The sequence below is a fragment of the Pseudorasbora parva genome, chromosome 3, assembly GCF_024679245.1.
Source record: "Pseudorasbora parva isolate DD20220531a chromosome 3, ASM2467924v1, whole genome shotgun sequence".
Classification (NCBI taxonomy): domain Eukaryota; kingdom Metazoa; phylum Chordata; class Actinopteri; order Cypriniformes; family Gobionidae; genus Pseudorasbora; species Pseudorasbora parva.
The window spans coordinates 47,953,764-47,971,146 of record NC_090174.1 but is presented as its reverse complement, the minus strand read 5'-3'; the positions used below and the strand labels follow the sequence as shown (position 1 = coordinate 47,971,146).

General features: G+C 37.6%; 1 protein-coding gene across 3 annotated transcripts in view; it reads left to right on the top strand.

Moving 5' to 3' along the window:
* Positions 1-17,383, top strand: part of coro1ca (coronin, actin binding protein, 1Ca) — a 66,605-nt gene that overhangs the window by 46,110 nt on the left and 3,112 nt on the right. For all 3 annotated transcript variants that reach the window (XM_067439276.1, XM_067439273.1, XM_067439274.1), the window contains 8 exons: positions 435-557; positions 3,692-3,821; positions 3,991-4,172; positions 4,389-4,508; positions 5,106-5,210; positions 5,703-5,848; positions 8,608-8,665; positions 13,680-13,922. In XM_067439276.1, the coding sequence (XP_067295377.1) occupies positions 435-557; positions 3,692-3,821; positions 3,991-4,172; positions 4,389-4,508; positions 5,106-5,210; positions 5,703-5,848; positions 8,608-8,665; positions 13,680-13,922 (1,107 nt within the window). The remainder of the gene's footprint in view (positions 1-434; positions 558-3,691; positions 3,822-3,990; positions 4,173-4,388; positions 4,509-5,105; positions 5,211-5,702; positions 5,849-8,607; positions 8,666-13,679; positions 13,923-17,383) is intronic.

Below are 17,383 nucleotides of genomic sequence, written 5' to 3'. Positions count from 1 at the left end.
AATATAAGTAGGTAGTATTTTTATTTATTTTTTTATGTGGCAAAAACGTCTACTATTAGCTTTCTCACAGTGCCCAAACCTCCGTGTGACCTTTCACTCCGAGTGAAAGGGTCAATGGCCTGTTGCACACTTATTTCTCTGCATTTGGAAACAGAGCTGCAAGAACAAAAGCCTCGCAATCTGTTTTTATAACATATCAGCTGTCGTGTGTAAATGTTTCTGCCGTTCGCTTGAATGACCGGATAAGCTATTGTTTGACAGTTTGGAGAAGAATCCCCCACCCCCCATTTCATGAATGCAGGCCAGGCCTTAAGTGTTTGTTTTGGTGTTACGTAGAGCTTGGCTGGCACTGTCAGAGCACGTTTCATTTACCCAATGTGTCAAATGCATTCATAATGTAAGTTTTGTCTTTTGTCTCTGTTTTCTCTCTGCAGTCGGGCCGTATAGATAAGGCCTACCCTACAGTATGTGGCCACACTGGCCCTGTCCTGGACATTGATTGGTGCCCTCACAATGACCAGGTCATCGCTAGTGGATCTGAAGACTGCACCGTCATGGTATGTCCCCCTTTATCTCTTCACTTCCATGCATCCACTCTCATCATTTAAACTGATGTCATTTAACATTGAGATTAATGTGCAAACAGAAGCTCAGGTAGGTCAAAAACACAGGATAATACAATACGGCAATCACAGGCATTCGCATTTGTACGGGATTAGATTTCTCAGTTTGCCGAAAAACTCTAGGAAATTTGCCCTGGAATTTTTTTTTTTACTGAGGTTGTGTGAGAAACACAGATTTGGACAGGATTAAAACCATAAAGGATGTCTGTGAAACAAATTTCTCTAACGACCTCCTGGAAATCTAGTCCCATCCGAATAGGATATTACTAAATTGATGGATGATTACTAAATACAAATATAATTTCTAAGAAGGAAAAAAAACTGACCACAAACTTTTGAATTGGGATGTATGTATACATTTAAATCATTTAATTCTGTAATCATTGCATTGAGATGTATCATCAATTAACAAATCACATTGCATTGATTACAGAATATAACTCTAGCTTAACCGCTGCAGTCATTTTAGAGTTGTTTATTGATGGGTGGATATGACCATTTCTTGATAAGTTTCTTTGAATAGCCAGCATCACATCTCTACCCACCCATTGAGTCCACATGGAGCTGGCAAAGTCTGCCCCATGACTCATGGGAACGGCAGAAGATCGGATCACAGCATAACTGAAGGCTTGCTCTTCTGGACTGTTTTAGATTAGTTTAAGCCCAGGCTGAAGTCATTGAATCAGCAGTTACTATTTTATAGTTCTGAGGTCAGTCTGGCTGGCTCTAGGTCTATTTATCTCGCACTACTAGCCCTTATTTGGCCAGTGTGAAGAAAAAACAGCAACTCCAGTGTTTGTGTGTGTACATGTAATGAGTGTGCAAGTATTGCATTTAATAGGACACTGTCTCTTGTCTGCTCTCTTGGGGAATACAGAGGTCAGGGAAGTTGATGATTCCTGCTTTTTCACTCTGTCCTATCTTCTTCAGATATAACATCTGAAATATATTGAGTTGGGCTGAGCATTGACACAAAATTCCACAATTCGATTTTGATTCAATGGCAAAAAAGGGGGGAAAAAATCTCTCTCAATGTTGTGAACTACACAGGGAACCTCAGTTGGTACATCACTGTAATATTAAAGGTTAAAATGACCTTTTTAGCCAAATTGTTTTGTAGGCTACTTTGTGTATTTTTTTTTTAAATTACACTGTGTAAATGTAAAACAACAAAAACAAACATTTAATTTATGGCTGTCATAAAAACATTAAGGATTTATTCAAACACATTAAATATGAACATGTTAGTAAAAAGTACAAGTAAAAATACAATAAATATGCAATAATGCATATATTTAGCAAAATATTTAGCCCCTCTATAAGTTTTTTATTTATTCATTTTTTATCTTGCTGATGAGTTTTTGGACATTGAATGGCTTTTCTGAGGTAAATGTAACGTGACATTGTTTACAAGCTTGTTTTATTGACGTCTTTCCCCGGTTGAAACACGAGATATGATAATTTCCTTTTAGCATACCTGTTTGATGTTCATTTATGTTTATTCCGTCCATTCTGTAACCAATATCAGAAGAGCTTGTGGATTTACGCGTGCTCTGCTGCTTCGGTGGCAGCAGTAGTGATTTGTCACGCCACATTAAAGCCAAACGGTGTTCATTGCTGACACTTTGTTTCATATCAGAAGTAACAAAGTACACATTTATTGAGATTTATTGGATGGGAGGCGCATCTTCAGATTTTTGTTCATTCACAACTGAAAACAGCGTAGAACTAAAGATCGATTCTTGGGATTTAAGAGTTGATATCGGTTCTTCAAAATGAGAATTGATTAAAATCGAAAAATCAAGTTTTCTTTTTACCCAGCCTAATATTGAGGTATAGACATGCTGGAGGGTAATTTCAGTAGTGACCTTTAATGTTTTTTGATGATGATGATAATGACATTGAACAGGTCGGTGTCTATGTAAAGGAATAATGTACACTCATCTTACATAGTTAAGAGGTCAGTATACAGAACATTTTTAAATGTAAAATGTTGCGTTTTTCTAATCAGAATAAAATGTTTTGGTTGGCCATTTAATAAATGCTGAGAGTAAACAATATATGTAGAGGGAGATGAAAGGACGTTAAAGAGAGGCTTTTAAAATCACTGATATTACTATCTCTGTCATATAAAGTTAAAAGATCAGGTATACTTTTAATCCTTGTTTAAAATGATAAAACTCTGTTGGACTCTTTTGTTTGCCCTCTGCTGCCACCTTCAGATAAAGTCATGCAAGTGTAGATACAAAAGGGCTTAAAGGGTTAGTTCACCCAAAAATGAAAATTATCTCATTAATTAATTACCCTCATGTCGTTTGACACCCGTAAGGCCTCCGTTCATCCTTCGGAACACAAATTAATATTTTTGTTGAAATCCGATGGCTCAGAAAGGCCTTTATTGACACCATTGTCATTTTCTCTCTCAAGACCCATAAAGGCACTAAAGACGTCGTTACAAAATTCATCTCACTACAGTGTGTCTATAATAATTTTATGCAGTGACGAGAATAGATTTAGTGCGCAAAAAAACTAAATAACTTGTATAATGATGGGCTGATTTCAAAACAAAGTTTTGAATGGTTATGAATCAGCGCATCGATTCATGATTCAGATTGCATGTCAAACTGCTGAAATTTATAGAGTGTTATTTAGCTGTGCTTTGTCATTTTTTATTAGTTTTATTTATTTATATATATATATATATATATATATATATATATATATATATATATATATATATATATATATATATATATATATATATATTATATATATAGAGAGAGAGAGAGAGAGAGAGAGAGAGAAATTATATTTTAGAGTTAATATTTCTGTTTAGCTTTTTGTTTTTAGTCATTTAGTACTTTAACCTTTTATTTTATTTCAGTTAGTTACCAAGTAGCATTTATAATTTATTTAAAATCATCTAATATTTATATGAATATATTTTTTTAAATTTCAGCTTTAAAAGTGATTTTGTAATAGTTTTAGTTAATGATAACTGATTTGGATTACTTCACTGTCATGTATCTCTGCACTTATTAGATTTTAAAATCTTTCAATGTTCTCAGGTGTGGCAGATCCCAGAGAATGGTTTGGTGACCTCCATGGCCGAGCCAGTGGTGGTGCTGGAGGGTCACTCTAAAAGGGTGGGAATCATTTCCTGGCATCCAACCGCCCGCAACATCCTCCTCAGCGCAGGTGAGAAGCATCACCTGATCCTGCAAAGAAAAGGAAACCATAATCGAGCAGACATGAAATAATGGGGAAAAAGAGAGAGGAATGGTTCAGGAAGTTATGTGCCTCAGTCTCTGACATGTTTATCTTATGAATGTTCTGTACATGTGTTTCCCCCCGGTGGTGTCTGCAGGCTGTGATAACGTGATTTTTGTCTGGAATGTGGGCACGGGAGAGTCCATTATCACCCTGGAGGATATGCACCCTGACATCATCTTCAGCGCCTGCTGGAACCGCAATGGCAGTCTCATCTGCACTGCCTGCAAGGACAAGAAAATCCGTGTCATCGACCCGCGTAAGGAGGAGATCATTGCGGTAAGTGCTTGCTTTTCTGAAGTGAATAGGCAGATAATAGATTTTATTTGAAATCTAAAAGTGTCTGAATTAAACAGACTGAATTGTTTCTCTGGCTTTAGTTTTTCTCAGCTGAGCTGATGTATATTGATGCGTTTGCTTGATCTGAAAAGTATTTGGCTTTTTGAACGTATGTGAGAAGTGTTGTAATTTAGTTTTATGGTGTCTCGCTGACAGGAGAAGGACAAGGCCCATGAGGGTGCCAGACCCATGAGAGCCATTTTCCTGTCTGACGGCAAAGTGTTCACCACTGGATTTAGCCGCATGAGCGAGAGACAGCTCGCCCTCTGGGATCCGGTAAGTTGCCATGAAAACCACTGAAAATTTCATTCTAATGCCTGCTCATCAGTACAAAAAAAATGCACTTCAGACTTGACTAAAGGAGAACTAAAGGAACTATACACTACACAACTTTTAACATCTGAACAGGCATCATACACTTGCCGACTCTGTAAATGGTTAGAGAAAAGTGCAGCATTGTAGATTAAGAGACTGAGGATCATACACTACCTGACTTTCAAGTCATTATGAACACAAAATCATGCAGAAATGCATGCCGTTTTGCTAGGAGTCACGTGACAAATATACGTTCTAAAATCAGCTCAATATATGAAATGTTTTAATGTCCTCAGACTGGATGGAATCAAACTTTGTTGCTAAAAAAACTTTTTTTTTCTGTGAAATCTGTCAACTCAAATCTGCAGACTGTCTATGACTTTCGGCAAGTAACGTCAGCTTGTCCGCACGGTCAATCTGGGCAAAAGTCATGTAGTGGATTCTGGCCTTAACTTAGCCTGATTATGCTTTCCAAACAAAGAAAATAACTATTAATGTCAGTTCCTGAAATAAGTGACATTTGATGGTCATAAACATTTTTTTCTATATGTCTTTCAGGAAAATATGGAGGAGCCGATCTCTGTCCATGAGATGGACACCAGTAACGGAGTCCTCCTGCCCTTCTATGATCCCGATACTAATGTGGTTTACCTGTGTGGAAAGGTAAAGTACCGTTTAAAATTTGGGGTTTAAGATTAAATTTTTTTTAAAGGTTTGAATACTTTTGTTCAGCAAGGATGCATTACATTAATTAAAAGTGAGAAACAAGACATTTATAATGTTACAAGGGATTTCTGTTTCAAATAAATGCTGTAATTTTGAACTTTCTATTCATCAAAGAATCCTGGGTGGGGGAATCATAGTTACAAGAAAAATATTAACTGTTTTATAACAGAATATATAAAGTAGAATAATATATTGATATTAGTATTATTTAAATTGTCTGTCCAGTTTTGGTGTGTTTGGAGTCTAATATTAATACAATTATCAAAAAACTATATTTTAAATTATAAATTCATATTTATTTTAAAAGGAATTTTCAGCTTTGGTGTTTGGCCCAAGTACATCCAGAATTTTTGGTTTGGGCCCAGAATTTCCATTTCGGTGCATCCCTAGTTTTTAGACTCTGTCTGACTGAGGTTTTGTTTCTAATAGGGTGACAGCAGCATCCGTTACTTTGAGATCACGGATGAAGCTCCCTTTGTCCATTACCTCAGCACCTTTACCACTAAGGAACCTCAGAGGGGCATGGGATACATGCCTAAGAGAGGGCTGGATGTTAACAAGTGTGAGATTGCAAGGTATAGCAACAATAATTATTATTCAAGCTAACAGAAGTATGTGGGGAACTGTAATGAAGTGCGTGTGTGTGCGTGCGTGTGTGCGTGCGTGTGTGCATGTTAAATTTACGTTCTTCATTTTTTGACCTTATAAGATTTTCACATCGCATTTGTTTTACTGATATGATGCTGTAAATAAATAAAAAAAAGAACTGAAGTGCCCCTATTATGCTTTTTTCGAATATTACTATATATACACAGTAGGTATATCTGTTTGTGAATGTAAAAGTTTTGCTAAGTTTTGAAGCTCAAAATGTATGACAAAAAAAGTTATTGTCTCCTAAAACAAAGAACTGGTTCTGAACTGCTGAAATGAGTTGATGGTAATTACCTGTCCCACTGGGGCAAAAAAGTATTTAGTCAGCCACCAATTGTGCAAGTTCTCCCACTTAAAAAGAGGAGAGGGGCCTGTGATTTTCATCATAGGTATACTTCAACTAGGTACACTTCAACTATGAGAGACAGAATGAGAGAACTAAAATCTAGAAAATAACATTGTCTGATTTTTAATGAGTTTATTTGCAAATTATCATGGAAAATAAATAGTTTGTCAATAACAAAAGTTCATCTAAATACTTTGTCATTACCAAAAAAGGTATATAACAGAGATCAAACGCTTTCTGTAACTCGGCACAAGGTTTTTACACACTGTTGCTGGTAGTTTGGCTCATTACTCAATGCAGATCTCCTCTAGTCTAGAGCAGGGATGTTTCGGGGCTATCGCTGGGCAACATAGATTTTCAAATCCCTCCAAAGATTCTCTATGGGCTTGAGATCTGAGAGACTCCAGGATCATTGTCATGCTGAAAGAACCAGCTATGTTTCATCTTCAATGCCCTTGCTGATGGAAGGAGGTTTTTACTCAAATCTCACAATACATAGACCCCATTCATTCTTTCCTTTACAAGGATCAGTCGTCCTCATCCCTTTGCAGAAAAACAGCCCCTAAGCATGATGTTTCCACCCCCATGCTTCACATTTGGTATGGTGCAACTGAGCATTCTTTCTCCTCCAAACATGAGGAGGTGAGGTGAGTTTTTACCAAAAAGTTCTATTTTGGTTTCATCTGACCATAAGACCTTCTTTAAGTCCTCTTCTGGATCATCCAAATGTCTCTAGCAAACTTCAGACGGGCCCGGACATGTACTGGCTTAAGCAGGGGGACACGTCTGGCACTGCAGGATTTGAGTCCCTGGTGGCGTAGTGTTACTGATGGTAGCCTTTGTTACTTGGACCCTTCAGGTCATTTACTAGGTTCCCCTGTGTAGTTCTGGGATTTTTGCTCATCGTTCTTGTGATCATTTTGACCCCACGGGGTGAAATCTTGCGTGGAGCCCCAGATGAAGGGAGATTATCAGTGGTCTTGTATGTCTTCCATTTTTTAATAATTGATCCCAATGTTGATTTCTTCACACCAAGCTGCTTACCTATTGCAGATTCAGTCTCCCCTGCCTGCTGTAGGTCTACAATTTTGTTTCTGGTGTCCTTTGACAGCTATTTGGTCTTGGCCATAGTGGAGTTTGGAGTCTGACTGTTTGAGGTTGTAGACAGGTGTCTCTTATACTAATTCAGAAGTTCCAAAAGGTGACATTAATATAGGTAAGAAAAGGACAGATAATGCTCTTAAAGAAGTTACAGGTCTGTGAGAGCCAGAAATCTTACTTTTTTGTAGGTGACCTAATACTTATTTTCCACCATAATTTGCAAATAAAATCTTTAAAAACCAGACAATGTGATTTTTCTGTTTTTTTTCCCTCATTCTTTCTCTCATAGTTGAAGTGTACCTATGATGAAATTTACAGGTCTCTCTGATCTTTTTAAGTGGGAGAACTTGCACAATTGGTGGCTGACTAAATACTTTTTTGCCCCAGTGTATGTAACAGTGTAAACCATGGACCCACCCATTGTAGTTGTAGCTGAAAGAGCTTTGTTTGTGTTATCGACATGTCAAGCAGACGATGGAGGTTATTTTTGTTTTTAGCAAATGACACGCGCTGTACTTGATATGGCAGTGCGCTGGAATATCAGTCGTTTAAGTGCAATGTGTATTATGAGAAAATGTAAAAGGTTTATTGAAATGAGCATTTTACAATGGCATAAAAGGGGCACTTAATGATTGAGAAATTGAAAGAAAAATCTTCTTAAATGTCATGATGTCTCAATGTAATGCAAAATGAACAGAACAAGTATGTATTTCTATGCATTCTCTTTTTATTTTAGTGTGTAATATGACCTGAATGCTTTTTTGTAAGTTTTTTTTATTCGATTTTTATTATTTTTGAATTTTAGGTTTACTAGTAAATTAGGTTTTACTAGTTTTTTAATTTTTTATTAAATGCTGATATTTTTTATGTAAAGTTTGTACTACTGCTGGTGTTTATCAACACAAATGCATGTGCTGGGAGAAGATGGATTGGGAGAAGATGGAATACTCCCAATCCACCCAAAAGAGGGCAGCACCAAACCTGGTTAACAAACGGCTGCCGGATCCTTCAGACTAAGATTTATAAGATTTAGGGGGAGTGATTTAATGAATAGAGGTTCAGGTTTTGATGGTTTCTAGTGCTTCTAATTGCATGGTGTGTTATTTTTGGGGTTTTCCCTATTGTCTTGCAAACAGTTCCGTTATGTTTTGACTTGCCAAATGAGTCATGCACTAACCTCTACTACACTTTTAAACAAGTTTTAATAGACTTGTGTGCTTGTGTGTGTGTTCTCAGGTTTTACAAACTGCATGAGAGAAAGTGTGAGCCTATCATCATGACCGTGCCAAGAAAAGTGAGCTTTTTGATTTTGTTTTACTAAAAGTGGAACACACCACTTTTTTCGAAAATAGGCTAATTTTCCATGTCCCTTAGAGTTAAACAGTTGAGTTTTACCCTTTTTGAATCCATTCAGCCGATCGCTCTGTATCTGGTGCTAGCACTTTTAGCATATCTTAGCATACATCATTGAATCATATTAGTCCATTAGCATCACTCTCAAAAATGACTTGATTTTTTCAAAGATAATATTTTTAAAACTTGACTATTCTGTAGTTACATAGTGTACTAAGACCAACGGAAAATTAAAACTTTAGATTTTTTTTATACCGATATAGATGGGAACTATTTTCTGATTCCTGCGTAGTAATCATGGAACTTTGTGGTCGTACCATGGGTTGAGCGGTGCGATAATATTACGCAGTGCCTGAAAGTAGTTCTCAGATAGGTAACTTCCAATGCGACCAGCACTAAGTTTGTGTCGTTGTAGATAATGCAGAGTTACAGCCTGCAAATTATGTAGTGGATTTACTGTTCGATTAGCCATGGTTCTGTGTGTAGTAAAGAGCTGTGATAGTGAGTCGAAGGTGTATTCTACCATCATGTTTCACAGAATACCAATGAAAATAAAGTAATGAAAGAATCAGTGGTTGACTGCTCAAAAAAACAGATACCAAAACACTGGTTGATTCAAACAAGAAACTGCGTGTTTGCTCAAAGCATTCGGGACCAGATGACGATTAGGAAAACATGGATAATGTTACCATGGTGTGGCATCTAAAGGATATGGCCAGACAGGGCGAAAGTGTATCATCCCCCATGGCTGTAAGTAGTTACCTGTGAATGCAATCACTAAGCGTGAGTTGAACGGCCATTTGGTTTATACCATATATAACGTTAGTAGTTTACATTTACATTTATGCATTTGGCAGACGCTTTTATCCAAAGCGACTTACATTGCATTCAAGGTACACATTTTACATTATTATCAGTTCTTGCTTTCCCTGGGAATCGAACCCATGACCTTGGCGTTGCTAGCGCCACGCTCTACTGGTTGAGATAGTAGTTTTGTTGTAGAGTTCTGGTGAAGTGTATAGTTCCAGTATTGTGTATCTACACAGTTTGTATTGTACAAAATAATACGTTAGTGATGTTCTGTTCATTGCCGAGGCTTCAGAGCGTGTCTCCTGTATTGAAAATTATTTTGCAGCCGGCAAAAAAAAATTGTCCCGCCAAAGCCTTATTTGATCAGTTTTTTGTGATTTATGAGTGATAGATGACAGGGCGCATCTTAACTGAGTGACAGAGAGAAACAACCGAGCGCATCTCTCTGTCTTCATAATAAGCAGCACCTTCTGAGCATATTTCATTCACCTATTACATTAGTCAAAATCAAAAGGTCGGAAGACCAAATCCATGTTGGACCATTTTTCCTTGAATTTTGACTCATCTCTGACTCACCAATTTGAATCTGCTCTCCTCGTCCCTTCTGCCCCAGTCTGTTCAGCCACACTTTTTCTTTCACATTTTAAAAGCTTATCTTTAGCGTAACTGTTATTCCGGTTCAAATAGATACGGTTCGGGATCTGCACCAAAGTAAATATCTTCTGAATTGTCTCTCACAAACGTCTCCATGGTTACATGGCATGCTCTCTGTGCAAGCAGATTTTCATGCTGGTTATATTGACGGAAGTTTGCCTATTTTCAGGCGCTGTGTAATATTGTGCTGCTGCACCCATGACGGCCGCAAGTTCCAACGCAGGAATGAGAAAGTAGTTTCTAGCTATAACGGTCTAAAAAAATAGCAACATTTCATTTTTCGGTGGTGTTAGTACACAATGTAACCTATAGAGGGGTCAAGTTTTAAATAGGAAAAATATTGAAAGTATTTGGTCATTTTTTTGAGCACTGATGCTGATAGTCTAATATGATTCAATGATGTATGCTAAGCTATGCTAAGAGTGCTACCACCAGATACAGAGATCGGCTGAATGGATTCAAAAATGGTAAAACTCAATTGTTTAAAGGGTTAGTTCCCCCAAAAATGAAATTGATGTCATTAATGACTCACCCTAATGTTGTTCCACACCTGTAAGACCTCCGTTCATCTTCAGAACACAGTTTAAGATATTTTATATTTAGTCCAAGAGCATATGCAGTCTATGCACACTATACTGTCCATGTTCAGAAAGGAAATAAAAACATCATCAAAGTAGCCGAATTTGTGACATCAGTTAGTTGATTAGAATCTCTTGAAGCATCGAAAATACATTTTGGTCCAAAAATAACAAAAACTACGACTTTATTCAGCATTGTCTTCTCTTCCGCTTGCGTCATGAATCAGCGTATGGATTCATGATTCAGACTGCATGTCAAACTGCTGAAATCCCGTGACATTGGCGATCCGAATCATGAATCAATCCGCTAATTCATGACCGTTTGAATCTTTATTTGAGGTTTGAAAACAAACGCAGAAGAGAAGACAATGCTGAATAAAGTCGTAGTTTTTGTTATTTTTGGACCAAAATGTATTTTCGATGCTTCAAGAGATTCTAATTAACTAACTGATGTCACATATGGACTACTCTGATGATGTTTTTATTCCTTTTCTGGACATGGACAGTATAGTGTGCGTACACTTGCATATGATCTTGGACTAAATATAAAATATCTTAAACTGTGTTCTGAAGATGAACAGAGGTCTTACGAGTGTGGGATGACATCAGGGTGAGTCATTAATGACATCAATTTCATTTTTGGGTGAACTAACCCTTTAACTCTAAGGGACTTGGAAAATAAGCCTATTTTCAAAAAAGGGGGAGTGTTCCTTTAAGAGTTCAGCAACACCGAATATCCTGAGCCACAACTTCCTCCTGCTTTGGCTTTTGTGTTCTGGCATTGTCAAAGAGCAGTTCTATTAGTTGACTAGACCTTGTTGTTTTCAGAACTTGTTTTTTTACACTGGGTTTGATTATTTAGTACCACTTTTCACCGCAGGTCTCTCGTCACGTGTTTTTGCTTTAAACCTCAGTATGTTTGCACCATCAACATATACCCGTGTCCAAAATGTCTGCCCCCATACAATTAAATTGGAATCTATTTGAGGGGACATCCATTTTTAGTGGTGTAAGAAACCGTAGTTGACATTGAGTGCACTTATTCTATCCGATAATGCATCGCAATATCAAGTGTACTTAACTCTTTCCCCGCCAGCGTTTAAAAAAAAAAAGTTGCCAGCCACCGCCAGGGTTTTTGACAATTTTCACCAAAATTTAATAGCCCATAGAATATTTTGTTAAATGAATATCTGAGCATCAAAATAAAGAGCTGACCCTCTTCTTTTAAACAAAAAAAATAATTTTATTCTAGCTTCATGCATTCCTTTTTTATCAACACTTGAATATGGGTAGGTTTCATAAAAAAGCAACATTTTGAAAAAAAAGCTGAGAAAATCAAATTTTTGTGAAAGACTGTTTCCAGATCAGATTCAGATCGATGATCAAACACAGATGGAGTAGATCGAGTCCATCAACACCCCTAATGCTTACACAGTCCTGTGGCTCGTCCTGGGTCCACATTTCATTCAGTAACATTAGGCAGTTTTGATTCATATGCTGTTTAATGAGGATGATCACGTTATTTTTAATATGCATATGATTACATGCGATCGCTCGTTTCACTGCGTCTTCCTCACGTGTGTTTTGATCAGGAGATTCAGTACTCATTCAGAAGATGCGCAATAGCGCCCCCTAGCGCCCGACAGTGAAAATACGGAAACCCGGAAAATTCCGTTATTGGCCTGGAAGCGTTTTCTCACAAATAATGGAAATTTCCGTGTTTGGCGGGGAAAGAGTTAATATACACTCAATGGCTAGAGAATACCCATAATGCACTTTGAGGGTCGTGCTGGATGAATTCCCACGTCTTGCCAGATGGCAGCCGCGGCATCATCCATCCACCTGTTTTCCAAACCACTGGTCAACCATGCAAGTGGCTACTGCATAATGTTAGTTATACATTTATAAATTCCTTTTGAATTGATTTATAAATAGTTTAATTAAGGTTTATAAATTCAAGTTTCCAGGACCGAGCTCAAGATCAATCTTTTCAATACTGGCTTCAACTGATTATTAAACGTCAAGCACAAACTGCAAAAGAGGCAGACCTTTCGGCGCGCATGTCCAAATTCACTCACTCGTTTTCATTCACTCCTTTAACTGAATATATTAGTGAAGCAATGTAGGAAAATGTGAATGGGTGTATAGGGGGCGATATCAAACACAACTCATAAGTTAGGATGACAGCTGTTTTTCACTGCACCTAGGTAACAATGCTGGAGGAGTCGGCATCAAAAATAGAAAGCGTTGTTCATTTCGACTTTGTTGTTGTTTGAGACGCTTTGCTTTTAATGTGGATTGAAAAATAAGAAAGACCCGCTGTGCCAGTATAAGAGTTTCGGGCCAGTGTTTGTCAAAGATGTATTTATTTTTTTAGCGTTTTAATGTATTTTAATACTCACTGAAAATTATATTTGAATTTAACACATTGTGTTAAAGTATATATGCTCTTTGACAATGCCATGTATAGAAATAATTTAATATGCTAATATTGTGTTATTTTTAATATATATATATATATATATATATATATATATATATATATATATATATAAAAAGTTCAAACCAACAGCATTTATTTGCTCCATAAGAGCATTACATTACCACAGAAAAATAATTCTTACTGACCCGAAACCTTTGTTTCGGGTCAGTAAACCTTTATTTGTAAAAAAACAAAACAATTAACATTAAAATATATATAAATATTGTTTCAAAAACATATAAAAATACATAGCCAGCATTTTCACTGCCTTCAACACAAAAGATTCATCAAGAGCCTTAAATTCAGAAAACCGCTTTCACACCAACCAAGCAACTGAACTCTGCATTTGCATCCTTGTTGTTTATATTCAAACGGTTTGCTTGATCCATATCCTGCATATCCCAACTAATAACACCTCTCCCTTCCATCAGTCGGACTTGTTCCAGGATGACCTTTACCCTGACACGGCAGGTCCAGAGGCCCCCTTGGAGGCAGAGGACTGGATTGATGGGAAGAATGGAGACCCTATCCTGATATCCCTGAAACATGGATACGTGCCAGGCAAGAACCGCGATCTCACCAAAGTGGTCAAGAAGAACATCCTAGACAAGATGAGCAAGAATACAGAGAATACCGCCCCTGCCATCAAGACTGCCACCTCCACGCCATCTATCGTAAGTTGGACTCATTTACTAATTTACTTATTCTTGTTCAGTTTATCATCCACCAGCTTATCACTTTTTACTGTGTAATTCCCTCATATATTTTAATTAATAAAATATTCCTTGAATAAATTTAAATTCCTTGATTAAATTTATAACACATTTTCTTTATTCATTCTGTAATTTGCACTGTGCTCTAGTTGTGACCTACATGCAGCTAAATGATTGTATAGTTCAGGGCTAACTTCTCCTTTTGGCTTACATATAATGTTTTTATAGCTTTAAGGATGTTCTACAGCAGAACCAACCCCCAACCACATGCCTGTTTAACCACATGACAGCAGCACCACATGTGTGTCCTGCCCTGTAAACCAAGCTCTCTCCGCTCAGGGCTGTAATCATAGGAGCCAGTGCTCTGCCCTACAAACACACCAATGTTAACTGCTATTCATCACACCTAAAAAATTTCTTTTAATACAAATGTGTCTTGATTATTTGCTTATGGCAGCATTGGTTTTGTTAACTATTAAAAATAGTTTCCGTTAATTGAAATTAAGCTAAAATAAAAAACATTCGATAACTTGTTAATCGTAAAAATGAACATTAGACATGTTACCTAGAAGCACTAAAATATTTAAAACTGAATTTTTTCTTAAATAAATAGAAATATTATAACTAATAAACATGACAAAATTGCATAACACAGTTACTTAAATTACAATTCAAATGAGGAAAATATAAAAAATGAAAGGGGTCATATGATGCCTTATAATGTTTTCCTTTAGTGTGTAATATATCTGCCGATCATATACAAGCACAAACAAAGTTAGAAAATTTAGAAAGTTAGAAATACTATATATCTAGCAGAGAACACTCCAGACCTGCTTAAAATGCCTCGGACGATCGAGGAGTAATGTCTGGACTTTGCTCATGTCAATTTCACAATGTGTAATATTAGCATAATACTCATCTAAAGACATCTGCATATAGTGTGGGAATTAATAGAGTATTGGATTTATATCTGTTTTGCAGAGACACATTTGTGACCTAATGTAATCATTTTGATAAATCAGATATCTGATCAGTAAAAATGCATGAAGTGACCAAGTGTAAATAGGCCCAGAGTTTCAGAAGGGTCTATTGTATTAAAATTGGTCTAAGAAATGTCTGACACATTATTAAAAACTTGAAGGATAGCTGTGAACCATCACGTCGGGAAAAACGGCACAAGCTAGCGGCAACCCTGCCAAACTAAAACAATGCATGCACTGAGACAAAAATGCATTTGCCCACATATCTAAATATAGGAAAGATGTTGAATAAGCCCTACTTCTAAAAACAGTGGAGTGTTCCTTTAAGTTTTTTTTTCTAAAATAAACTTATATATATATATATATATATATATATATATATATATATATATATATATATATATATATATATATATATATATATATATATATAATGTAATGATAAAAATTAAACTTTCATATATTTTAGATTCATTGCACACCAACTGAAATGTTTCAGGTCTTTTATTGTTTTAATACTGATGAATTTGGCATACAGCTCATGAAAACCCCAAATTCCTATCTCAAAAAATTAGCATATCATGAAAAGGTTCTCTAAACGAGCTATTAACCTAATCATCTGAATCAACTAATTAACTCTAAACACCTGCAAAAGATTCCTGAGGCGTTTAAAGGGGTACTTCAGCGCTGGGAAGATGAATCTGTATTTAAACTGGGTCATCAATGCAGTAGAAATGTGAAATTATTTTTGAATTTGGTGTCTTCTAGACTGAGAAAAGACAGAAAATGTATTTTTGTCCCATGGGGATGAAAGACTACAATTCCCAGAATGCTTCGCTGCCCTGTGAGGCCATTCCCAACACCACCAACTTCATTACTGTGACTGAGTTAGAGAAGACACTACAATTAAAAACTGAACGTGTCTGTTCAATATAATGAGTGAGTCACCGCGCAAGTGTCACAGCACTGAGCACTAACTGCACGAGTGATGAGAGCTGAGGGAATCGCGACTACATTCGCGGCATACATTCACACAGGAGTTCAGTCTGGCACGCGTTTCAGTTCATGCCTTTGCAAGCTTAACTTTCATAGAAATGAATTTGAGAAGTTAAAAGACTTACATTGCTCACCATAGCTCCGTTTAAATGATCCTGTCTGCAAGCTGAGCTCTCCCTGCCAGCTGAGTGTAATCTCCCATCCCCCATGCGCAGATTCAAAACATGCGGAAATAGCTCCCTCTGCTGGCTGTAGTCTTTAGCCTCTGGGCAAACATTCCTCCTATGATGCAAAAATCGTCATTTTGCATCATAGGAGGAATTTTTCCAGAAATAAAATGCATAAATCTCTCGTCTCAGGGAGATATGAGGGGGGAAAGCACAATAATTTGAATATTCTCCAGGGTTTCTACTGATACAAAGCCATATGCTAATCGCTGAAGTAACCCTTTAAAAACTCCCAGCCTGGTTCATTAGTCAAAACCGCAATCATGGGTAAGACTGCCAACCCGACCCTGTCCAGAAGGCCACCATTGACACCCTCAAGCGAGAGGGTAAGACACGGAAAGAAATTTCTGAACGAATAGGCTGTTCCCAGAGTGCTGTATCAAGGCACCTCAGTGGGAAGTCTGTGGGAAGGAAAAGTGTGGCAAAAAACGCTGCACAATGAGAAGAGGTGACCGGACCCTGAGGAAGATTGTGGAGAAGGACCGATTCCAGACCTTGGGGGACCTGCGGAAGCAGTGGACTGAGTCTGGAGTAGAAACATCCAGAGCCACCGTGCACAGGCGTGTGCAGGAAATGGGCTACAGGTGCCGCATTCCCCAGGTCAAGCCACTTTTGGGCTACAGAGAAGCAGCACTGGACTGTTGCTCAGTGGTCCAAAGTACTTTTTTCATATGAAAGCTAATTTTGTATGTCATTCGGAAATCAAGATGCCAGAGTCTGGAGGAAGACTGGGGAGAAGGAAATGCCAAAATGCCTGAAGTCCAGTGTCAAGTACCCACAGTCAGTGATGGTCTGGGGTGCCATGTCAGCTGCTGGTGTTGGTCCACTGTGTTTTATCAAGGGCAGGGTCAATGCAGCTAGCTATCAGGAGATTTTGGAGCACTTCATGCTTTCATCTCCTGAAAAGCTTTATGGAGATGAAGATTTTGTTTTTCAGCACGACCTGGCACCTGCTCACAGTGCCAAAACCACTGGTAAATGGTTTACTGACCATGGTATTACTGTGCTCAATTGGCCTGCCAACTCTCCTGACCTGAACCCAAAGAGAATCTGTGGGATATTGTGAAGAGAAAGTTGAGAGACGCAAGACCCAACACTCTGGATGAGCTTAAGGCCGCTATCGAAGCATCCTGGGCCTCCATAACACCTCAGCAGTGCCACAGGCTGATCGCCTCCATGCCACGCTGCATTGAAGCAGTCATTTCTGCAAAAGGACTCC